The sequence below is a fragment of the Rattus rattus genome, chromosome 4 (assembly GCF_011064425.1).
Source record: "Rattus rattus isolate New Zealand chromosome 4, Rrattus_CSIRO_v1, whole genome shotgun sequence".
Lineage (NCBI taxonomy): Eukaryota > Metazoa > Chordata > Mammalia > Rodentia > Muridae > Rattus > Rattus rattus.
In genome coordinates this window covers 153608539-153633950 of record NC_046157.1, presented here as the reverse complement: position 1 = coordinate 153633950, position 25412 = coordinate 153608539, and the positions used below count along the sequence as shown (strand labels likewise).

At 41.2% G+C, this 25412-nt stretch overlaps 1 protein-coding gene across 1 annotated transcript in view; it reads left to right on the top strand.

Moving 5' to 3' along the window:
- Positions 1–25412, top strand: part of Dock10 (dedicator of cytokinesis 10) — a 249623-nt gene that overhangs the window by 138432 nt on the left and 85779 nt on the right. The window contains exons 5-13 of the mRNA XM_032901452.1: positions 6955–7027; positions 7299–7421; positions 7663–7797; positions 13896–14079; positions 16363–16448; positions 16754–16837; positions 16963–17118; positions 24435–24656; positions 24855–24977. Coding sequence (XP_032757343.1) covers positions 6955–7027; positions 7299–7421; positions 7663–7797; positions 13896–14079; positions 16363–16448; positions 16754–16837; positions 16963–17118; positions 24435–24656; positions 24855–24977 — 1186 coding nt within the window. The remainder of the gene's footprint in view (positions 1–6954; positions 7028–7298; positions 7422–7662; positions 7798–13895; positions 14080–16362; positions 16449–16753; positions 16838–16962; positions 17119–24434; positions 24657–24854; positions 24978–25412) is intronic.

The window sequence follows — 25412 nt, the reverse complement described above, 5'->3', positions numbered from 1 at the left end:
TTGGTATGATCACTTGAGCAGGCTGACAGGCTGGGAGGCTGAGGGGTGAGGCCTGGAGGGGAGGAGAGCAAGATCGAAGGACCTTATGAACCCTGGAGGAGAGCTTAGATTTTATTCTCACTGTGATAGAAGTCTTTAGCAATGTCCCCAGGGTATAACATCTTTTAAAAATCACTTTAAAAAGAAAAAAAAAACTTTCATTTGGGGAAGTGACATGGAAGCGAAAGGAGAAGGAGCAATACTTCAGAAGTTGTCTCACTGTGAAGAACAAGCCAAAACAGGAAGTCTTTTTTTTTTTCAAAGAAATCTCTGTGCCTTAACTCCCACAGATTTCTAAACATTTTGTAAAACTCACGACTCTTTAATGATCGTCTTTTGTAACTTCTGTTGGAAAAGTCCTGTCACAGCCTGGGACCTCTTAGCTAATGGTTACATTCAAGATGGCTGAGTGGTGGTCACACACTTGTCTGGGTAAGATTGAAAATCAAATCGCTCCCTATCAGCTGCACTCCCTCTCTTTCTGAGAACCAGTCCTAACTTGGACGTTGTATCCATGCTTGAAAGACCATGAATTCGATGATTAGACCGAGGCAGCTACATTCAACTCCTGTTATTTTTGCATGTGTCTGTGCAGTGCTCATGAATGTTTATGTGTGTTTAAGTGTACACAGCGACCTAAAATTTGTGTTGGGAGTCGTCCTTGTCTATTTTCTGCTCTACTTATAGCAGTAAGGTCTCTGGGTTGATCTAGAGCTTGCCAGTGTGGCTATTCTTGCTGCCCATCTTGCTCTAAGAATCTACCCACTCTCTGTGTCTCTAACTCTGAGGTTACTGGGGGGTACGGGGGTACCATGCCTGTCAACATTCACAAGGGGCCTGGGGATTGAAACCTCAATCCTTGTGCTTCTGTAGCAGCAAATGCTTTGCCTAATGAAATATCTTGCCTGGCCCCTGCTTTTGAGTAAAATTCTTTCCTCTCTCTTATTACATGGTGCACTTTCACTACCAAATACTAACTTATTTTAGTCACGATGCCATGAAAGAAGAAAACACAATATTTCATGATCACAGAGTTTTCCCTCCATTCAAAAGATGCAGAACGTATGTCCACTAAGGAGAGATTCTGGGCATGATCGCCAAGTTACGTTTTCCATATCATTAGTAGACATATCTCTCACGTGGTAATAGAGAGTGACTGAAATATCGTTGAGAATTTCATTGATATTATCTAAAGGAAATGAAAGTGAACAGTAAAAAGGGGAAAGTTCACCACAAAGGCAAAAGTTTTATCTTATTTTTTCTTATATCACATAAAACACATTCTATCACTTAAAGAGTAGAATTCCCTAGTATATGCCCCAGAATAATGAACACTTCAACATTGCATAGTAGAATTATTTTTTAATGATTTTACAAAGCCAAGACCTGCCCCCTAAAGACTATCCATATTTAGGTCAGTAGTGGAACCAGATTAATTTATTTAGACCTTATGAGGCTGTTAAAAGTAAATCACATTCAATGCCTCCTGGAATAGAAGAACTCTCCTATGTCTGCTACCAATTTAAACTGATCACTTCTTTTTCCAAGTTGCTAAGATACAAAAATAAAATTTTAAGAGATGAAATTATGGAAAAGCAAAAATGGTGAAACACACTATTTGAATTTACAAGCATGTGAAGCTAATTTTAACTCTTAAGAACCCTGCATCTTTTCAAGTATGCATTCAAAAATGCAAGCTAAAAGAAATACATTATTTTCACCAGAAGGTGAAGTGTAAGGCTTCACACAATCAACATTAGGCTTGGAGTTCCTGGGATATTCAAATGACATAAAAATTTGTGATGCTGCTTATTTCATTAGTGCATGGGTAAAATACAGAGATAGACAATGTAGAAAACAAAACAACAAATGACTTTATTTACTGCAGTTGACCTGAGAAAGAAGAATATTTCCCAGTTGTGTATTTTTTGGCTAAAGATCAAATCAAGTATCACCAGTTGATCTAGACTTAGCAGAGGATAAAAAGAAAGAAATTCTTTTTAAAGGAAGGAAGCTAAGCATGGTGGTCCATACCAAACACTCAAGACATGGGAGCAGGAGTTTCTAATCAGGAACACAAAATCATTTCCATCTACATAGTGTGTTCAAGGCCAGCCTGGGCTATCTGTAACCCTGTCTCCAATATAACAGAAAAAACCCCACCTTAAATAGATAAACAGACATTTGTTCAGTGTTAGAATATGCCAGGTATGATGCATACATTTTCTCATGTAACACCTGTAACCGTATGTAATAAGTGGTTGCACTGTACATGTGAAATGTGGGCACTAAGGCCACAGATAATATCAAAGAGGCACTCGGATATTTTCATGATCCTTCTAGGGGCAATAATAGGAAACTTGGTAAAAACTGAGATTCTCTTTAACTTAATACTCACATTAGGTTCAAATTCAAAATATGAAGTCGCTGGTCAATCTTTTACCTTCAGTCGCCAAAGATTCTTAGAGACCACCCAATGCTGCTTCAAGCTGAAATCTGAAGGCAATAGACAGAGATACAACCTCAATGCTATCTTAAATGAGAGAGCAAACACTGTCTAATTATCATGTAGACTTCAGGAAAGGACACCGGGTCTGCCTGTTGGTCTTTTAAGTTTAGGGTAAGGCATGCGTTGCCCTGGAGACCAATGGAAGAAAGAGTCCTCAATTGCTTGGAGTCTCAGAAATGATTTAAACACTGCCTGCCTCCTGCCCCCAGAAGCTCTTCCTGCACTGCTAACTTCCCTTATCTATATCTTATTGCAACAGCCTTTCATTCCTGGGTGCTCCAAAGTGGCTCTCTCCCCAGGACCTCAGTTATGTTTGTCTCTCCCGGGTTGACATTTCCTTGGCTCCTCACAGGACCTCCTGTTCCTCACTCTCATCCTAAGCCATGCATCCCAGAAGTGGCCAACCTTGATCGCTCTGTCTGAAGCAACTTACCTCGTCATTCCTTTCTCTTTGGTTTTGTTTTCCAAATTATTTGTATAAATTTTTTGAAAGTTTCACACAAGATATTTTGATAATATTTGGACCTTCCTCCAAATCCTCCTGAATTCACAACTTGTTTTTGTTGTGGTTGTTGTTGTTGTTGTTCAAACCCAATGAGTCCAATCTTTATCGCCTAAATACTCTTGGCTGTGGTCCTATCCCCTAGAGTATGTTCAACCAATCAGGGTCACAACTAAATCAAAACAAACAAACAAACAAATGAACCTGACTCTCCCTTTCCCAGAAGCCATCAGTTTTCAGTAGCTGTGGTAGGGAGTAAGACTTCCTGCTTGCCTCCCCAGTCCATGCTATGATTTTCTTTGGCATGAGTTCAGCCAGGTCTTATACATGCTGCCGTGACTGCTGCAAGTTCATATGTACCCTGTTAAGCCTGGAAAATATTACTTTGCTCCAGTCTTTCAGGGTAAAGCTCTTCCTTACCCTCTTTGATCTCGGAGCCTTGGCAGGAGGGGATATGATATAGATGTCTCATTAAGAGATGAGTATCTCAGGGTTGGGGATTTAGCTCAGTGGTAGAGTGCTTGCCTAGCAAGCGCAAGGCCCTGAGTTTGGTCCTCAGCTCTGGAAAAAAAAAAAAGAGATGAGTATCTCATAGCTTCTTATTCCCTGAATATTGACCAGTTGTGTGTCTCCATGTTAACTGGCATCTGTGGCAAGGAGGTGTTTGCTCTCTGATGTGTACTGAGAAATACACTAATCTATTGGTGTAGGAATAAGTCATTAGAAATTGGATGAATATTCTATCGACTTAGCAGAATAAGAGTAGTAGTTATCACCTAAGGTCTATGACCTATGTAACTACAAGTTATTATCCTGAATAAGGTGTCTAGTATGTGTTTCATCTTTAGGAGCAAGCCTTAAATGCGATTTTAAAAAGTGTTTGGTTGCGCCCATAATAGCCATGCCGCTGTTGGGTGCGTCTTCTAAGACCGGTCCAGACTATTTTCATTGCTCTTGGTACCTTTCAGTATTTTATGGTAAAGTCTTGTTGCTGAAGATACCACATTTTAGGATTATAAAACATGGAGAAACAAATCGTCCTGACGTGGAAGCTTTACCCCTGTCGGCTGGCACTCAGAGTGCTATGCATGCTACCACAGAAGAAAAGTAGTCATCGATATTGCCCAACTAAGAATCCTGTGACTTAGAGTAATGACTGGTCTGGAAAACTATGCCCACTGGGTATGTTCCTATCATGTGCAATGTGATGTTCTGAAATACAGAGGCATTGAGGAACAGTCAACTCGAGCAGACTAGGAAATGAATCACTTCACGTCGTCATTTTTGTGGTGATAGCTCTTAAGATCACTCCCTCTACAGTTTACAAAAATACATGTGTGGTGACTTGACATGGAAGTTTCCTCCACTCTCTCTTTACTGCCATACCTAATCAATTAAAAAATCCCATAATGCACATGTTTCAGATAAAACATTCTAAGCAATTGCTCACAACTTGCCATTTAAACTTGTCCCTAAAACCCAGATGACATGTCCCCTCTCATGGAAGGGAGAGAGAAAAGTAGTATATTCAAAGACCTTATCTTGTCAATCAAATAAAACTGTGAAAGGACCGGTTCCTTGTTTCAAGGGGTATAATATGCTAATACAGAAAAATGGAGTGTGGTAGGAAGTATTTCCTAGTGGTCTGAAGGTAATGCTGGTGAAGACTGCTTACTATGACTTCCCACAAAGGTGACCGTGACCAAAAGGGTCAGAGCAAGTTAACGTCATTGTGACAATTTGCACAGAGGAGTTGGAATATATCTGAAGCTCTGTAAAGAAGAAAGAGAAAGATTCTATACTCTTAGTGTTTTCAGTGGTGGTTTGAAGTCATCTTTCCTGATGAAGTTATTTCACAGAGACATCCTCCAGTCCCATCTCTTTAGTATGCTTATATAAGTAGCCCTTGGATTTTTCATTTTTTCTCTGTGAAATATCAAAATTAGACTAGACTGAAGCCCCACACATCTGTTGTTAGGCAAAGAGCAATAATCTATGAGACTTTAAGTTTAAATACTAAACTTCTGTCTATATTTTTAAGTATCTTCCAACTTGTCAATCAATAAGCTGTGGGTGAAGAATGGCCTATTATATGTTATTGGGGTTTTATATGAATTAATTTGGGTTTTTAAATAAATGTTATATGTATTAACAGATGTGTTTTAAATACCAGACTTCAAAAGAAGGTAACCTCCATGGGGCAGGGCAGCAGGGGCATTCTTTTCTAAGCAATGGAGTCTCCACAGTGTCCACATCAGGTGTATTATTCTGTCATTTCAGCCCTATTTTCTGAGACAGGCTTGATCATTGAACCTGGGGCTCACATTGTATCTATAGTCACCAGCAGTAGCACCTAAGAACTTCCTATCGCTCACCCACCCCTACCAGTACTGAGGTAACAGTCAGACACAAGCACAGCTGGCTTTTACATGGGTGCAGGGGTTTGGAATTCAGATCCTCACACTAGCACAACAAGCACTTTATCCCCTTGGGCCAGGATATGGTCCAGTGGGGAATCTCCTAATAACACTTACTACATACAGCTCTTCTTCCCCCTTCTACTGCTGAGAAAGACTCTCACCAGATCCAAGTACTGATCAGCAGGTCTTGAGATTTTATGAAGACCACAGACAAAGCAGTAGAGAAGGAAACCAGTACACTTCATCTGTAGTCCTCAGCCTCAGGTCCTGTGTTTACCACAGCAACTTTCAGGACCGGGTAATGGAAATGGTGGGGGTGTGGGTAATAGTGATGGACGTAAATGTCTTCTAAGTTTTGAGAATCTATTAAGACATCGTCAGTGCTTAACAATGAATGGGATTGTCTTCTGTGCTACAACTTCCGGTAGTGCACAGGGAAGAAGGCCCTGTGTTGTCTTCAGAGGGAGAATAAAAGAGCACTTTACATCCATTAGGTGATGTCCTGTGAGGATGCACAGGAGGAACTTTAGTGTGGGAGTCTTTAGCCCTCTCCCTTTATCTTCAGAACATTGTTAACTCAGGAAGGGATCTGTGATGGGATTAACATATTCACCTCTGGTCTTATTTTTCATAGTATGATTCAAATTCTACATGATATGTCATCTTAAAATATAAAATGGGATCTCTGCATGTGAGATTTTTTTTTTATGCCTTAAAAGGTGGCAAAGGGCTGGCAATCAAAAACTTAAAACTTTGAGCAGAGAGTCTGGGTTCTTCCAGCCATTCATTATGAGACAGACTTGAGCCAAGGAAAACTTACTTCAGACTTATTTTATTCTGCACATACAAAGCCATGTGTGCCTGCTTGCTCCTCTGAGATGTCCGATCATGCCACAGCCGAATCTAAAATGTCCATGATGCCAGAGGGTGCACACAGCACGTGCAGCCGCCATTACTCCATTCAAATGGGCTTCTGAGTGACTACTGCAGGGGCATGACATGACCTGAAAGCCAAAACATAGGTTGCCTCTGGGGAATCAAGTCCTTTCGTGTCTGAGGCTGCTTGTTCAACCATCAGGTGACAATGGCTGTATTATATACAGGTGACCCAGAAAGGCTCATAAAAGTGACATCGCTTACTATCCTGCTTCAGAACGGAGAAGAGGGGACAAAACACTAAGATTTACATCCACCCTCTTTGATCTCATTCAATACAAAAAGATATGCGCAAATCTTCATCAGTCTTTAACTCCTGGATTTGAAATATGCGCTTAGTAGAGATAAGATACAGTGTCTTAAAGGGAATGTTAACACTTCCCAGAGAAAAAGAACCCCCAGATTTTAAGGTTGCAAAGCTTACAAAAACCGAAACAATGTTAATAGAGTCATTGTGGTCTCGGGAACAGCAGAAAACAAAAGCAAGATGTCAAATGACAAACCAGACTTTTTTTCCTCCCCTCTCTCTCTTCTTTTTCAAATATCAGAGCAGAACACAAGCCAGAGAAACTTCCTTCACATTCCTTTGAGGTTGACCATGAAGACGCTGATAAGGATGAAGTAAGTGATTGTTGCAAGGAACAGGTTTTAAACATGAGGGCAATTAGTTCCTGTCAGCACTGGCTTCCTTGCAGTCTCTTTCTGGTGAGCTGCAGGAGCCGGTTGTGTTGGGGCTTTTAAGCAAAATGAATCATGTTTGTTTTGACACAGAACATGATTATTATGGATGAGTCAAAGAGGAAGAGAAGTCTCGTTTTTTTCTTAAGTGCAGTGTCTAAGATCTGGGCTCCACAAGGCTTGGCTGCCATGCTAATGACGGCTTTTGTTTCAGGACACCACATCCCACTCATCATCCAAGGGCGGCGGGGGCGCTGGAGGAACTGGTGTGTTCAAGTCTGGCTGGCTCTACAAGGGGAATTTTAACAGCACTGTGAACAATACCGTCACTGTTCGGGTAAGGACACCTCAAAACTAATCCCGGATCTGTCACCTTTCTGCGCATCCCTTCTCAAGGCACAGCATGGAGAGGAGCCATTATGTGACGTTTATGTTTTCCATAACATTTTATTTATACAGAAGTCAGAGCCTCTGCTCTAAGTGCAATGCCCTGCTGATGAAATTAATTTGAAGCCTTGTCATTTCCTTGAGTAGCAGTGAAATGAAAGTCAAACTCGCTCCTTCTGTCTTCTCTTTAGTCATTCAAAAAGCGCTACTTCCAGCTGACCCAGTTGCCTGACAACTCCTACATTATGAACTTTTACAAAGACGAGAAGATATCCAAAGAGCCCAAGGGCTGCATATTTTTGGACTCCTGCACAGGCGTGGTGCAGGTGAGTGAAAATCACCCCCCCCCGGCGGTTTTATTTTTGTTGCAGGATGCATATAGCGAACACTTAGAATATGTCCGTATAAGTCAAGAGCTATTCTAGATCTGGGACTTGCTGAAAAAAACACACAGTCTGGATCCATACTTCCTCTAAACTAACTTTTTTCATAGAGAAAAAATAAAGAAATAAGCAAAGAAACAAAGGAACAGTGGAATCGATTGGGTTTTTATTGTTGTTGATAATGATGATGCTAATGTTACTGTTATTGGTTTTTTTCCCTGAAAAACAACAAAAAGAGGTAGGTAGAAGGACAGACAAAATGTATATTATGATATTGAAAAGGAATATTGATATTTGAAAAGAGGCATTCTTTGAAGGGATACGAAAATAATTAAAACAAAAAGAGACTATGTAATAAAGGATGTGTGGGGTGGTAAGCATTGAATCCTGAGGTAAAAGCAAGACCAGGCTATCTCTTCAAACACAAGAATAAAATGACCCTTATTCAGTCTTCAGCCTAGAAAGCCACTGAACTAATAAAATCCATCAGGAAGACATGTCATTCACATAGCTTGACATATATATTTTATAAACCGTCTCCCCTTATTACCAGGTAATAAATTCCCCGTGCACATGCATCATCTGTCTTTGAAATGGAGATTTTCTTCAAGGTCACAGATTTGGTTGCCAAGAGTTTACAGATGAGACGTGTTATGGAAGCTCTCGATCTTCAAGTTATTGTCCTTAGTATTGCATGTGGCAAGTAGAAGGAGAATAATTCTGTAGTTGTCTCCCAGTGCATGGACATTTGGATGCCCTTTCTTTTTTTTTAAAAGAACTCATAAAAATCTGAGGTTTTTTTCTAACTTAAAAGTTGAAGCAATTAAGGATTGTAGCAATCACTCCTCAAATTTTGCAGTAAGACTCTGGACCATCGAGATGTATTTTTGTATTAAGCACACTCCAGACACTCACAGAGCCTATATTGTCATAACGGAGTTTCCATCCTGAACTACAGAAGGTACTAAGATCCGTAGATACACAATAGTGTTGTCTGCAGCCTCTCAGGCTGACACTATTTCGGGACACTTCATCAGTTAAAGTCTGGAACTCCTCCAGGAAGTAATAAGGCTGAACTTTAAGAATTAATTAAGTGTTTCTCAGTGCCCTGCTAGAAGGGAAAGCTCACTGCATTTTAGACAGAAGCCGACTTTCCACACGGAAAGGGCTATGAGGCTCCTAATGGGGAGAGGCTGTGGCTGTCTATTGTTGGCCGCTCAAAGGAGGCTCTTTGGCCTTGAAATCTGTAGCTAATCTTTTAACAATACTTCAGAGATCGTTGATTACATTTTATAATTGTGCTGAGCTGAATTGTAACGTTTTTTCCTTTGTTTTCTCTAGTCAGTGTGTCATTATTTCTAAAAAGTCTGTCGTAGTCTTTCTTTATATATTAAGCTCACAGTGGGGCAGTTTATATTGAATACCATTTCCACACACCGCCACTGTATGTTCTGATCTGTCTGTCCTAAGTGCCTGGTCTTTAGCACCTCAAACTTAGGTTTGGTTTCATCCCCTTTTAAAGCATTGTCTTAGGAAGAGCCTGAGAGAGCAAGTGGAAGCTTAGGGTCCGTTCTGGTCAGCCTTCCGATCCTAGTTTGCTGAGGACATCCTGAGCCCTGAGATGCTCACTCGGCCTCTAAGCTCGGGATTCCCATACATTAAACTGAAGTAAATGTGCGAAGACTTCAGAAAGATCTACATGACTGTGTGTCCTCACCCTGCTTCACAGATTGCCCTGCTTATAGTTCACACCTTTAGAAGAAAGGCACCTTACTGTAGAAAAGTCTCCTAGTAAAACGTGACTTGCATTCCTCAAACTGATCCCTAATTATGTAAATTAATCCATATCTTTAGTCACTAATTCATTCGTTTGTTTTCAGTACTTTAGTGACTGTATTAGGCTTGGGACAGTGTTGAAGCACGGGAAACATTTCCCTGCTGAAGGTCAAAGTCAGAGACAGAGCTCAGAGTAACAGGATTGCTTCCGTCAGAGCGATGTGGCTGCTGTCACTCAGCATCCCTAGAGGACCAGTGGCGATATGAATGACAGCTTCTGCCAGGTTCTAGACATGCAGAAGAATGATAACTCTTACATAGAACATCTCAAAGCTAATCTTCACACACGTCACCTTTCTGAGATCTTCCTCTGGAGTCACCGCATAGAAGAATCTACAAAGTATCCGGGTCTTTAGGATTCTGCAAGATGGATTTTACACGGGTGTCCTTTAAAGAGTCCATCAATAGGTCCCTGAACTGAAAATCAAGACTTTTCGCAGTATCATTTCCCTTTACGGAAGGAGGGGTCTCCAGTACTTTGAGGTCAATCTCTTTGAGGGGACATACAGATCAGGGACATTGTCACCTTCTGGTAGCCCCAGTTCTTATATCACAGCTCTCCCTGAGTTACACCTTTTTACATCTAGGAAGGAAATTTCAGAAGAGATCATGCAAATTTTAACCAACACTCTAGTAAGCTCCTGGGCACATTTTGTGCCTGAGGATGAATCACACGTACACAAAAGCATGGAACAAATGAATAACTAGGATGAGTCAGATCTGTTTTGTCAGGGATCTTTGCCAGTATCTCTTGAATAAAAAGAAATTAAAAAAAAATAAAATGAATAAAATCTTTGCCTCGGTAAGTGCTACCTGACTTCTAAGATCTTTTGGGAGTTCAAGTTTATAAACCCTTTAGTGAACATAGCATTTTAGCTCACCTCATTTGTACTCAATCTATACCATTATTTTTCCCATGAAAAATTATTGGAATTATAAAACATACATTACAAGGGTGACTCCAAGGAGAGGAAAATGTCAATTCTTTCTCAGAAATAGTAAATGATGTTTGTGATTTTCAGGTTCTTGAGTCATGCTAGCAAACAAACAAAATCCTCACCATGTTTTTTCTTTTTAGACTATCAATAAACAGTATTATGTCTTCATTATTGGCCAATATAGAACAGATTTCTGGCTCACTTTTATCCTGGGACTAAGGAATATTTATGTTGGGATTACCCAATCTTAGTCCTTCAGTCATTCACTTACTTGCTTATCCGCATAGCCATCCATTCACCTCCACATTTCAGGTCTAGCCAACATGGAAGAAAATGGCTCAGGGATCCCATAAGTCTGAGGTTCCATCTCAACAGTGCTAGTGGCTGAAAGCCCCAGCATTGCCCCTAGAAATGCCCCCAGCATCACCTCAGCATCACCCTCAGCATCACCATCAACTCTGCCATAAACTGATGTCCACTGTAAGCAGCTCTGTCTCCCTCAGAATCGCAAGTCCAATGCCCGTTTCGTGTATCCATATCCCATTTGAGAAGCAAGAGCTTATTGTGCTTTGCTGAATTTTTTAAAGATATGTATTTTAATGATGCTTTTGAATTATTAAAACTTTGGCAACCATAGTCAATTCATCTGAAGTACAAATGCAATTTAGGAAGTCAAGTCTTACTTCTAAAACTGGATTTCAAAGCCCATGGCAGGTGGATCCACTTTTAATTCAGACCCAGAGGAAGAGCTGAGGTAGTTTTACAGGTAGCCCATGCTATTTCCAGCCTCGGGTGAGGGACAGCAGATTCCGCAGTATCGAATTTCCAAATAACGTGAGGATCTGTTTGCATTGTGCTATACTTTGATGTAGACAGCATCCAAGCAGAAGTTAGGGCCCACACTCTGGATACCCCTACTTCTTTCCTGAGTGTCCAGTTCTACTCCTCTTGACATGTGGAGCAATAGGAAACCCACTTTCAGCCCCATTGTCTTTGCCTGCAGAATCCTGTTCCGTCAGTCTCAGGCAGTCCTAGAGACCGTCCCGCACCGTGATTTACCAGAAGGGTTTGTCAGACTGGATGTCTGCCATTCGTCCTGAGTAGAGCATCTAGAGCATTGGCATTCCTAAACTCCCTGGATACTAAATTTCTATACTAGATTTGAGGCTGCTTACTTTCTATTCTGTGCCCTTACAGAATTTAGTATTTCTTTTTCAAAATGTTCATACAAACTTTAAGTATGTTGATCTTCCAATTTTATATGTCCAGGGCTAGCTGATTAACATTTATCTCCCCCATTCTGCAAGTGCAGAGACCAAGCGTAGCTTTGCCCAGTATAGAGCGCCAACATAGCGAACCCCTCTTCTGTGGCAGTATACCGTCAATCAGCGCTCTGAATGCCAAAGGTAAAAAGTGAGTTTCTGCACTCAGGACTTGTGAACTGTTAGAGAGTCGGGCGTGTGAGTGAGTCAGTCATTTTGAAGCAAGCATAGCCCTTGACAGTGACCCAGAGGAGCAATGAGCTCCCGGGAAGGCATCACAAAATAGCACAGGCTCACGTTAGGAAGCAGTCTTACCTTTCATCTGTTTCATTGCCAGCCCTTCTGTCTTCACTTCTGGAGTTTACATTGTCTCAAGGCTCATGTGTTACCTCACTGTATGTTCTCTCATACATAGAAAAGCTGTGACTCTCTGTATCATGAAAACCTCTGAAGTGTGTGACGGTGACAGAGGTCACCCAGCTCAGCTGAACAGGTGACAGTAGGATCCCAGATACAGAAGTGAAACAGGACCCTTTTCTCTATGACTTTTCGCTGTCATTAGAATCCTATGCCATTACTCAGGACCGATTCCATTTTGAATTTACATTTCTCATCTGTGGTTAAAATATATAAAACTCACACCTCTTCCTGTGTGTGCTTTCTTTCTCCATGTCCTTCCTTTTATAGCCCAAATCTTAACTTTATTCACAACAAAATATTCTATTTTTCAACTGTTTGTTTGGCCATTCCTTCAATCACATATACCTTCACAATTTTCCCAGTAAAATATCAGTTTTTTTTTTTTTTGGTTCTTTTTTTTGGAGCTGGGGACCGAACCCAGGGCCTTAAGCTTCCTAGGCAAGCACTCTACCACTGAGCTAAATCCCCAACCCCTAAAATATCAGTTTTAAGAGTTAATTTACTTCATTTCCTTTATAAGCTATATCTGTTTTGACCCCTGTGTGAACTGTTAAAAAAAACAGTGTCCTGCTAAATTACACAAACCCTCACAAAAGTATGTTTTAAGGATATGTATGTTGGTCAAGGAAGATTTTTAAAAAGAATGAAGTCTATACTTCCAATTCATTTTACATATTAATCATGTCAGGACGTGAGGAGTAAATGCCTGCTCATTGTGTTTGGAGAATACGCTTGGGAGGGGGTTCATTTCAACCAGCGTGATATTACATGAGCAACTCGGGGAACCACAGCAAGGCCTCCTTGGTTGGGCAACAAATACAATGTAGAGATGTCCAATTAAAAAGAGTGAGCAGCTTGGCTTGGCATCGTTGTGTATGGATGATCTTCGGAGCCTTTAGACTAAATGAGAGTGAGAAGAATTTTAAGCAAAGCCAGTTTTGTTTGGAGAAATAGCAAGAGGGACGAGCTATCGGAGTATGGAAATAGACAGAGACTGGCAGATGGAAAGAAAGTCAGGTATAGCGAGGGTCCGGGGAATCAGGGGTATCCTACTTTAATGTATCTATTTTACTAATTTATTTTATCTATTTTAATGTAGTAATGACTGACATGCCAAGAATGCTAAAAGATAGAATAAGGTGCAAAGTAAGAAATGTCCCTAGGGTCCGAAGACATGGTGTAGCTTGTTGTTAGCAGTGTGGCAGATGCTGTCTCCAGAGTGTGATGGGGGTCAGAAGACGTACTAGTATGAGTAGCAGATAGAAATTAGGAGACAAAATGAAAGTGGCATCTCAAAGGAGTTATCTGAAGAAGGCTCCAGGATACTCACTCTTGGGCCTAAGAAGAAAAGGTTTGAGTCAAAATGCCATCCAATCAACAAAAACAGACATAAACTATTTTCAGTATAAAAAAGTTCTTTAAAAGTAAAATAATCCAAATGATTGAACTCCTCTAAAGTTCTGCTCTGTTCTGTAAGGTTTTTGTTTTCACCGCCTGCCTAGATGGAAACTCTGGAAGCCCAAGACCACATTATTGTCTCTCTGTCTCACAGCTTACTATAAAGTTCTTTCTCTTTGTGCCACAGAATAACAGGCTGAGGAAATATGCTTTTGAATTGAAAATGAACGACCTGACCTATTTCGTGCTGGCAGCTGAAACAGAGTCAGACATGGACGAGTGGATCCACACCCTTAACCGCATCCTGCAGATCAGTCCTGAGGGCCCACTCCAGGGAAGGAAGAGTGCAGAGCTTGCCGAGCTGGGCCTAGGTAGGAGCTTAGACCATCGTCTCCCTTCTTCGGCTAAGGGTTTAGTTCACCTGGACAGTTGGTAGCTATGGGACCTGTCAGGCTGGACTCAGACATTCTTGAGCTACCTGCTCTAAGAAATTGGCCCCCGGTCTTTACTTTAACTGGGTCATCACAATTGCTACACAGTGGTACAGTTTTGAATTGACTGGAAGGGACTGGAGGACATCACCCAACAAAGATGGATCTCATAGTCCAATAACTCAAAAATTATACACATTTCTGATGGGAATATCTTATAGAAGGTGCATTTTGAATTTGGACTTTACGTTATATTTCATAAATGAAACATATTGTCTGTAAGGACAAGCATGAGACACTTCCTCTTAGCTACAAGGCATCTGTTATTCATGTTGTTTTGACAGTCTTGGGGTCAGCTGATATGTGAAAGTTCCAATATCACATGTCATAATGTTTGCATAAGGAAATGAACCTGGAAGATTGGTTCAGTCACTAAAGTACTTGGCATACAAGCATGAGGATCTGAGTTCAGATCTCAGTACCCATGTGAAAATAGGGAAACAATGGTGTACACTTACAAACCCTGGTGCTAGGGAGGTTGAGACAGGACCATCCCTGGGGCTTTCTGGACATCTAGTCTGTCCTTCTCAGTGAGCTCAGGACCTATCTCATGACCTAAGGTGGGAGGTCACTAACGAATACTTGAGGTTTAATGGTCACACAGATCTTTAACTGCTAAGTGGGGAATAAGACAAACTTCATGAATCAGAGGAAGGGACTGAGAATGGTGGTATGGTAGCAACTGAACAGGATGAGAAAGAGTAGGCAAAGATAATCAGAACATATTACATGCACATCTGAAATTGGCCAATTAAAAAATTGATCTATAAAAATATAAGATGTGAGCAACTGAGGACGACAATGGACATTGTCCTCTGGCCTACACATGTTGTAAGTATCATAGGGTAGGGATTGCCCCACTTAGGCCCTATACTTCTTACATAAATAAAAAGACACAAAACCTTTTATATTTATAATAAGCTTAAAGGCACTAGAGCTGGGCAGATATCAACCCTTTATGCTGTTTTATCTACTTCCCTGTCAATAACCCTGAGAGACATTTGCCATGTTCTCCCTGTGCTGTTCCTACTCTGACAGGCCAAACCTCAAGGCCAACATTCATGATCCATCTACACGATAGAGACCTCTTTCTTCCCTTTTCCTTCCTCCCTCTCCTGCTGATCCCTGCCTGAGGCCCCAAGTCCAGACCCAAAGACCCACCTTCATCTCTTCAGCCCAGCTACAGGCTATAGGAGTCCAATCAGGGATAACTTGGGGGGGAGGGGTAAGGCAGAATTTATACAACAAAAGCTGGTGTACATGAGGATCCACTTGTCTTAGAACAACCAAACCTTGGGGTACAGAATTTAGCACTTGAATACAGGTAGCATCAGACTAACCTCCTACGCACACATATACACATGTACAGACACACATGAACATGTACATACATACACACTCACAATATGTTTTTTCCAGCCTAGTTCCCTCATAAGATTCTACCCATTGTAGTCAAGGAGATGGGAAAAGAAAATTGAAAAAGGTGAAAATGTAGCAGTCAAGTCTTACTTATGCAGATGGGAGCGTCTCTTCCACAGACTCAGTCAGTGTTTCCCAAAGAAAGACATTTCGAGTTATTTCAAGACAACTGTGAATTAGAAAGCACAGTACAGTCATCACTAAACTCTACTTGCCTGCCTCCTAAAGGGAAGAAGTCCCCACCAACAATGAGGAAGAAAGCTATCATCACTGGTTTTCCCACAACTGCCATAGGCCATAGCCAGTGTTTACATGAACTTATTACGTACTAATTGTCAAATGGAGTATTCATGTTTGCAGTGTTCTACAGAGTTTAATTAGCTCCAGCTAAAAGATAGGCTCTAAATAAATCCCCCTGAAGTTAGAAAACGTTTACATAATTGAGGAAATGTTATCAAGCATTGTTGAAAGAAGTCAAGACAAGCTATGAATGTTAGCATCTTTAGGATCCAAAGAGCTTTGTGATATGCTATGTTAGCATGGTAAGAATCCTAAAATGACTGTCAGGAAGTTTCATTTTCAACTCCTGATTGCTTTAACAGGCTGGTATATTGTAGATAGGACAAAAGGAAGTCTTAGGCTCATCAAAGTCCCTCTGATCTCACGAATCTAATCCAGGACTATGCCTGAGGAAAATCTATGACTCATATTATTAAATAACCTGTGTTGGTCTGTCTTTTCAAGATCCACTGGATAATTCTATGGCTTGTGAATGTACCCTGGAGGAAACAGATTCTTCAGAGAACAGCCTACATCCCGACTTCGCCAAAGTAATGAAGTTGACAATGTATTTGCCCACACTTTTGAGTTACTCCCTGCTTTCGTGGAAAACATGGCAATCCTTTCCTTTAAGACTTAGACTAAGAACTAATCTTGAATTTTTCATCCACCTAAGCATTTTACTTAACATGACACAACCCTTGAAATTAAGAACATGCTTTTGTAAGATTTGCCCTATGTTGATGGATGACTTCAGAGTAATAAAACTAAAGGGCTGTGTCTTGTCCTTTGTGGGTGTTTGTAGGGCTACATGGGGAAGTCTAGACACCAGGGACTAACATGGGTTTCTTCACAGTACCTCACAGAAACCGAAGACACTGTCAAAACAACACGAAACACGGACAGGCTCAATCTGTTCTCCCTGGACCCGGATATAGACGTAAGTCAGGATTCTGAGCAGAGATGAACTTGACCCACATAACTGTGGATTCTAATTTAAATTTTTTTTTTTTTTTTACACAATGAGTGTTGGTTAACAAAGACTTTCGATAACTGTTTTTTTAGACCCTGAAGCTTCAAAAAAGGGACCTTTTTGAACACGAGTTTATGATCAAACCCTTTGAAGAGAAAGCTGCCAAAAGAATTATGATCATCTGTAGAGCTCTCAACTTAAATCTTCAGGGATGCGTCACAGAGAACGAAAACGATCCTGTAACCAATGTAAGTTTCTCTCTCATTCTGTCATACAACCAGGCTTATGCTATCCCATCCTAGCCCAAACTTTTCTACCCCTGCTAACCCCAGGATCTAGCATCTAGTGTGCAGAGAGGGTGCTTGCCAGCACTTCTCATACTGCAAAGGTGCACAAATCCTGAGGAAGTGTCCTTTATACACTGATATAAAAGTTTCCTTTTAACTTATCATTTAAGATAGAACAAAGGACCAGCCTTCTGGAGTCCTTCATACATGGTCAGCACAGTATTTTCCTACAACGTGATTTGTCTGTCTGCTGAGAGTGAAGGGGGCATTTGTTTATTTATTGTGGTGCTGAGGCTAGGTCTTGGAGCCTTAACAAGTAGTATGCAAGTGCTCTCCCATGAGCTCTGGCCTTTGGTTTTATGAGGATGGGTATTACTAAGTCACTCACGCTAGCCTAGAACCCAGGATCCTGCTGGTTCTACTTCCCCAAGTGCTTGGGATGGTGAGTACATGAGCACCATTCAAGATGGCTTTTAAAGTGACATTTGGGTTTTGCTGTTACTTGGAGGAAAACCAGCTAACAAATCTACCCTAAGATTTCATTGTATTGCTGCTCAGAATATGATTAAATGATAAAGCAAGTATAGAAATCTTGAAGAAGCATTAAGTAAAAATATGGGTGTCACAAACAATGGCAGGTATCACAAAGGTGCCTCACTGTGTTTTTTAACACCTAATACACAGTCAGAATTGCTTCTCCTATAGAGGGAACTCTCTGGAAAGTCTCCTCCTAGTAGGAACACAATAGTGGGCAATTCTAGACTGATTGTGAATGTGTGTGGGGAAAAGTAAGCTAAATGTTGGAACTGCAGAGAAAAAAATAGGTCACTCGTCGTCACCCTACCATTGGAACAAATGTTAGCCAACCTTTCATTGTGTTTTCTTTCATCCTCTTCCAATGCATCATGTGACTTCTATTAAGTCTCAATTGTTCTATTGCATCCCAGAAAAGAAAGTTGATTTTCATGCTCATGATAAACAAGCTGTATGCATCTTAGAAGGCAGGAGTGATATTGTTCACTTGCTTGGTCCTATCCTGTCCCACCCAGGCCTCCCTCATGCATGAAACGAACTTGATGAGTTGGGGCACAGTGAGTCACTGGAGAGAGTGCACCTCTGTTCTCTTTAAGCATCCTACATGCTGCCATAGTAACAGGATAGATCCATATTTTTGCATCCTACTTGACGATGAGAATTCACTGAGATGGACAACTTGGATTGGATCCTCTTGTTTTTCCACTTAGGAATTGCACCATGTGGTCGGGTGTCTTACCTCACTCTCCCCTATGTAAAAGGTGTACAAGAGAGGTGACCATTGCAGTGGGTCATAACAGATAAGTAATCTCTAGGATGCTTTAAATGCTCAGTGCAATGAAGCACTCATTCAGCACAAAGAGGTGACTCTGAATGAAAATAGAGATCTCAAGATCTAGTTTAGACACTGTCCTGGAGAGAACCACTAAGATAGGAGGGAACTGGTGTGAAACATTTACATGTGACTAGCAAAGCTACCAACAAAAGACTAAGATGGATTTGCTGCTGTTGGAAGAGAGATAAACCAGAGAAGCATGAGGTGAGAAGCTGACAGAGAACAAGCCCCACTCTGTGGGATGCTCCTGACCCATGCAACACGAAGAAGAGAGGTCAGTAGGCATGGGAGTGGTTAGGTGAACTTTGCACGTAGAAAAAGATAGTAGGAGGAGCCTGGCCATGCTTTCATGCTGAATGTAAATGTTCGTGAAACCAGTTGAAAATTTAAGAAAACTTGATCCAAACTGTAAAGCCACTTAGGCACCATACTACATAAAAATAGATGGGCTTTATCATTTCATACATTGATCTATACTAAAAATATAAATAATTTAAATCTATGGTTTTTTTTTCTTTTTATCTAGAACATCCAGCGCAATTTAAAAAATCCATTCTGGAAACCAAAAGTCAAAGAAAATGGGTTTATTTTTAGATGTGAGGGCCATGGGACTGTGGTAATATCTGGTCCTCCACCCCAGCCTCCCCACTGGTCACCGGGGTTGATCTGACCGATCTTCCTGGCTAAGAAGATATCGCTAATACCCCTCACCATTCGAGGGGTGTCTCTCCTGAAAGCTGCATGTGTAGTTCAAGAGCACAGCCTTCCCTGATAGAAAGATAGACTGGGACATACAAGTAGTTGCCTTCCCCTGAGGAACCTCCATGGAAGCTCCCAGAGACAATGTAACTCCACTGCCAAAGACATGGGACTCTTCCCACGTAGACCACGTTCAGAAACTACATGACTCAATTTACTCAAGTCTCAATGGAGTAGCTCTTTAGAAACATTTTTTTATTTGATTCTGTTTCATTTCGTGTGCACTGGTATGTTTTATGGATGTGTGTATGCTTACCTTGAGTCATCTACAAGAGCAGCCAGTGCTCATTGGTTAATGAGCCATCCCTCCAGCCTCCTGAGAATGGCTTTTTAGGTGTGCTTTTCTGTCTCTTAGGCCAAGAGGCTTAGTTGACTTGGGGCATCTAAATGATGTTTTTTAAGTAATCTTACAATGGGTACAAATGTTTATGGTTTTTGTTTCATTTTTTATTGGTTATTTTATTTACATTTCAAATGTTATTCCCCTTCCCAGTTTCCCTTACACAAGTCCCCTATCCCCTCCCTACTCCCCCTACCTCTATGAGGGTGCTCTCCCACCAGCCCACCCACTTCTGCCTCAGCACCCTAGAATTCCCCTACCCTGGGTCATCGAGCCTCCACAGGACCAACAGCCTCCCCTTCCAGTGATATCAGATAAGACAATCCTCTGCTACATATCCAGCTGGAGCCATGGGTACTCTTTGGTTGGTGGTTTAGTCCCTGGGAGCTTTGTGGGGTGGGTCTAGTTGGTTGATATTGTTGCTCTTCCTATGGGGTTGCAAACCCCTTCAGCTCCTACAGTCCTTGCCCTAACTTCTCCATTGGGGTCTCCACGCTCAGTCCAATGTTTGGCTATGTATATCCATATCTGTATTGGTCTAGCTCTGTCAGAGCCTCTCAAAAGACAGCTATATATATCCTGTCAGTCAGCACTTCTTGGCATCAGCAAGTATCTGGGTTTGGTGTCTGCAGATGGGATGGATCCCTAGGTGGGGCAGTCTCTGGATGGCCTTTCCTTTAGTCTCTGCTCCACTCTTTGTCTCTGCATTTCCTTTTGACAGGAGGAATTCTAGATTAATGTTTTTGAGGTGGGTGGGTGGCCCCATCCCTCATGCCTGAATATGGTCACTACAAGTTCTATCTCCCCTTTGTTGGGTAATTTGGCTAATATCCTTTCTGTTGGGACCTGGGAACCTCTTGGATCTCTGGCATCTGGGACTTTCTGGTGGCTACACCCAGTTTCCCCTCCCCCACTGCTACACACCTACTTTCAAATTCCTGACTCTCTGTACTTCTCCCTCATCTCTAAACTGCCTCCCCTTTTTCCCTCCCCCTCCTCTCTCACTCCCAGATCCCCCTCTCCCTCTACTTCCCGGAGATTATTTTCTTCCCCCTTCTGAGTAGGACTGAGTAGGACCTTGGTGTGGTCTTTTTTTCTTTTTGGATTTCATATGGTCTGTGGGTTGTATCGTGAGTATCCCAAGCTTCTTTTTGGCTAATATTCACTTAAAAGTTGAGTACATACCACATGTGTTCTTTCATGACTGGGTGCAGATGTTTAAAAAATAATGTAGGAAATTACTTTTAACAAATAATTTCATTGCACGTGTTAGTAATCATATAAAAATCAATAAAGTGGCTTCACTTTGGTGGCAGTTTAATCATTGGGTGAAATTGTTTTTTGGAAACTTCTGTGTGTTTATACAGCGGCACTCCTTCATTTATGACAGTCTTCAATGTCATTCTTGCTTTGATGGACATGTTTTGAAGGCCAGTTCTCCACATCTCAGGAGAGCTAACTGCTGCATTTCATACACGAGTGTCTACAGCCTCCACGAAAGACTCTTTTGTGATAAGGAGGCCAACTTTGACAGCATGCAATTTTTCGGTAAATCAAATAGAACATCGACTTCTAGATGATGGTTTTATAGTATGACATATTTCTTTGAAAATGGGAATTGACTCCAACAATCCGAGCTAATTAAGCAGTTTCATTGTATCTACGTTTAAATGTTCCTGTTCCTGAATTTTCAGAGGGAATTCATCAGCCTAAGCCTCAGTAGCCTACAACTTAAATTGTCGGGCTTTGAAGGTGTTTTGTTAAACAAATCCATCCTGAAAGCCAGCCATTCAGAAAAGTAAGGTTTGACATTTTTGTGGCAATGGTAGATTGGAAAAATAAATGAATCACCACAGGAGCTTTAATTTCTGACATGTTATTAACAGAAATCATGTATTTCTATTCAACAAATGGAAATGAGAGTCAAAACTCAACAATTCAGGAAAAAATGATTTTTCTATCTTGACCTTCAAAGTGTTTTTTGCCCCTCACTAATCTATTTTTGCATTTTCAAGTCTTCGCAGACTATAATCACCACAAACGAAGAGTTTTTCTAAACTAAATTAAATTACTAAAATCATTTTTTTCTTGATAATTACTTTTAAATAAGCGTGAGTGTATGTGTGTGTACATGTGTCTGATATTGTGTATATATGTTTGTGTAGATGCATGATCACATATGAGTCAGTTCATACATATGGCAGCCTGATGTCAATGGTGGGTGTTGTTCTCCATCTTTGAGACAGAGTCTTTCACTACCTCTGGAGCTCACAGATTCAGCAAGACTGGGTGGCCAATGATCTCCAAGAACCTTTCCGTCTTTACCTCCCCTTAACCAGGATAACAGTTGCCTGCAGCTATGCCCAGCCTTTATATGGGTACTAAGGGTTTGAACTCAGGTCCTCATGATCTCTCAGCAAGATCTTCACTGACTTAGACATCTCCGTAGCCACAAAAAGGCTATGTTGAAATTTATTTTAATTTGGAATTCCATCTCTAATAAAGAGGGAGTTGACAGGCATTGTTATCATTAAATAACTGAACAGCACCTTGGTTACAAACTTGTCACAATGATACATCTCAAAGGACAGGAGCTATTTAACAAGACTCACAGCACCGCTCTGTAGAACAGTGCATTAATTGGGCTGCAGTCCTCTGTATAACTTACCTATTCATAGAAGACAAACTCCAATTCACAACTAAGGAGCACAAACCCAAAGTAAAATGTTACTGACAATTGTTTATAACCCCCACTTAATTGCACAGCTACGAAATCACATGCATGTTCGTTTATCTAGTATATTTAATTATACATACATACACATACATGTATGTGTGTATATGCAATGTGTACTCAAGTATATATACCTTCATTTATTTACTTTGCCTAATTTAACCCATGCTATTTCACTTTTCCTTTTTTTTTTTTTTTGCCTTATGAAGGACCACAGATGTGCACATACTGTCAGTACTCCACCACTGTCCTGCACCCCTATCTCTTAATTTGTGTTGATTGTGACACTTTTCTAGTTAACCATTCTTTATCCCTCAAGTCTGTCTTCGGTTTCTACAATATTTTGGCAGCATTTTAAAATTTTGTATCACATTTTGTTTTGTCTTTACAGAGTTGTGATATCAGGTGAATGGTACAACATTTACCTGGCATGGGTGAGACCATAGGTTTGACATTCAAAAATACAAAAGGGAAGGAAGGAAGGAAGGAAGGAAAGAAGGAATAGATCCCTGCCAAAGCCACATTGGAGTTACATTGAGACAGAGCCTTAACAATTGAGCACCACTAGAAATAATGAATGACCTTTAAAAACTAAAACCTGGAGTGGTGGGCAGTGTGGGAATAGGCCTTTAATCCCAGCATTTGGGAGGCAGAGGCAGGTGGATCTCTGTGAGTTCAAGGCCAGCCTAGTCTACAGAGTGAGTTCCAGGGCAGCCAAGGCTACCCAGAAAAACTCTGGCTTAAAAAAGAGAGAGAGAGAGAGATGACAAAAAGAGAGAGAGAGAGAGAGAGAGAGAGAGAGAGAGAGAGAGAGAGAGAGAGAACTATGTAAAACCTATTGAATTTAATGGCAATCAGGAACTTCACTTTAGTAAGAGAATGAATAAATAAAAATGACAAAGAGGAGAGTGTCATCATCTGCCTGCCATCCTGACAAACATCTGTACAAAGACTGGTAGAAGAAGAACAGGACCATTGGGAGCCAACACAGTGGTCATCTCACTGAGAGTTCAGACGGTCACTAAGACTGGTGGGATTCAGTCACAGAACAGCAAGACCTGGAGGGTTGTCTCAGAATACACATCTACAGGTATTATTGATAAGGGGAAATAGTAGCCTTAGGGTCATGAGAAGTTAAAGTTAGCATCACAGCTGCTGAACTTTGACCCTGGTGCTAGGCATGTGGCGAATTTCCAAATGAGTAGAAGATAACAAGACTAAAATCATTTTAAAACCCTCAGTTAAGATATTGTCTTCTTTTCAGGAGACTTCCTATCTTCTCTGACAGCAGGCCCTCTCACAGGCCAATCCTCCTCTATGTGTCACAGATTCGCGTTCATGAACAAAAGCACATAGAACAGTAGGAAGTACCAAGTCGATATGCAGTACATGTTGTTACTATCAAGCTGTAAATTTAAAATATCTGAAAAGTTCCAGGTGTGATGGTGCACATGGGTAGAATTTGGTGAAAGAGCCAGAGCCAGGAGGATCATGAGTCTGAGTCTGAGCCATCCTGGGCTACACAGTTAGTCAGGAGTAGCAAATGCCTTTACTCCCAACTCTCTCCCGGGAGGCAGAGATAAGATCCCTGAGTTTGAGACCAGCCAGGTCGACAGATCGAGTTCTAGGACAACCAGGGCTACACAGAGAAACCTTGTCTCTAAACAACCCCTCCCCCCAAAAAAGGACGGGAGGGAGGGAGAGAGACAGAGAGACAAAGACAGAGAAATCCGAAAAGAAGTTGGACTGGTGAAATGTTTCTCGGGGTACTCTAGAGACTCGGTAAAGGGTGTTTTCTTTGAGTACAAGAGAAGCAGCTAGAAGGCTGTTCAAGTTTAATATGGCGGTGGTAGAACATGCGGAAGAGAACACTTGGGTAGGTGTCTAGGGTCAAGAAACAAAAGAGTTGAGCCCTGGGCTTGGAGGTGCCTGCTGCAGGGAGGGATGCTGGGTACTTTGCACTGGGTTCTAGAAAGATCGCTTCCTCCTTTTGTTCAATTATGTTGTGAAGTGTGGTGGTGCACAAACTGGTGGACCAGCAGAACCATCTGGTTTTTGTTTTGTTTTGCCCACAGATTGAGCCCTTTTTTGTGAGTGTGGCGCTTTACGACCTCAGAGATAACAGGAAGATCTCTGCGGATTTCCACACGGACCTAAATCACCCTGCTGTCCGGCAGATGCTCTCCGGGGCCCCACCAGCCTTGGAAAACGGCAATATTGACCCTGGCACACTGAGACAATCAGAAGAACCTCACATAAAGGGCCTTCCAGAGGAATGGTTAAAATTCCCAAAGCAGGTTGCGCTTTTTGTTTACTTGTGATGGGATAGAAAAACCTTGCCCTTTAGATTGTTCTTAACAATAAATAGTCCATACGGGATGGGCATTTTCCCAAATTAAAATTCCTTAAAGCTGTCATGTTTTTAAATGGCATCTGTGAATGTCTTTGAGGTGATTTCTTTGGTAGTTATTATCTGCTGCTCTCTTTGGACATAGGCTATCTTCTCTGTGAGTGATCCACACTCTGAAATTGTTTTGGTGGCCAAAGTCGAAAAAGTCTTAATGGGAAATATCGGAAGTGGTACTGAACCTTACATCAAGAATCCAGACTCCAACAAGGTAGTGGTTATTTTTTTTATAGATATTTTCAGTCGCTTTCCAAGAGATCGAGTCATGCTGCCTTCCTGCATTATGCAATCTCATAAATGTATGACTTTCAACATGAACCTAGCAGTATAATTACTATCTACCAGAAACTTTATACACTTTTGGGTTTATGTCCTTTTGACCCAACAGCATAGACTCTAATGCCTATGAATCTATTAGTAGAAATAAATTTAACCTCAAAGGTTGAAGTATTTATAATAACAAAGTTAAGAGTCAGGGTCAAGTGAAGGCAATTTGCCGAGATATCAGCAAGCCAACAATGGGCTCAATCACAAAGACAGATGATCATACAATAAATATAACAACAGGGAGGTGCAGGAAGCTGGAGATGGGGAGAGTGTGGATGTCTGCAGAGTAAGGCCAGAGAAGGCTCTCTGTTTTCTTCAT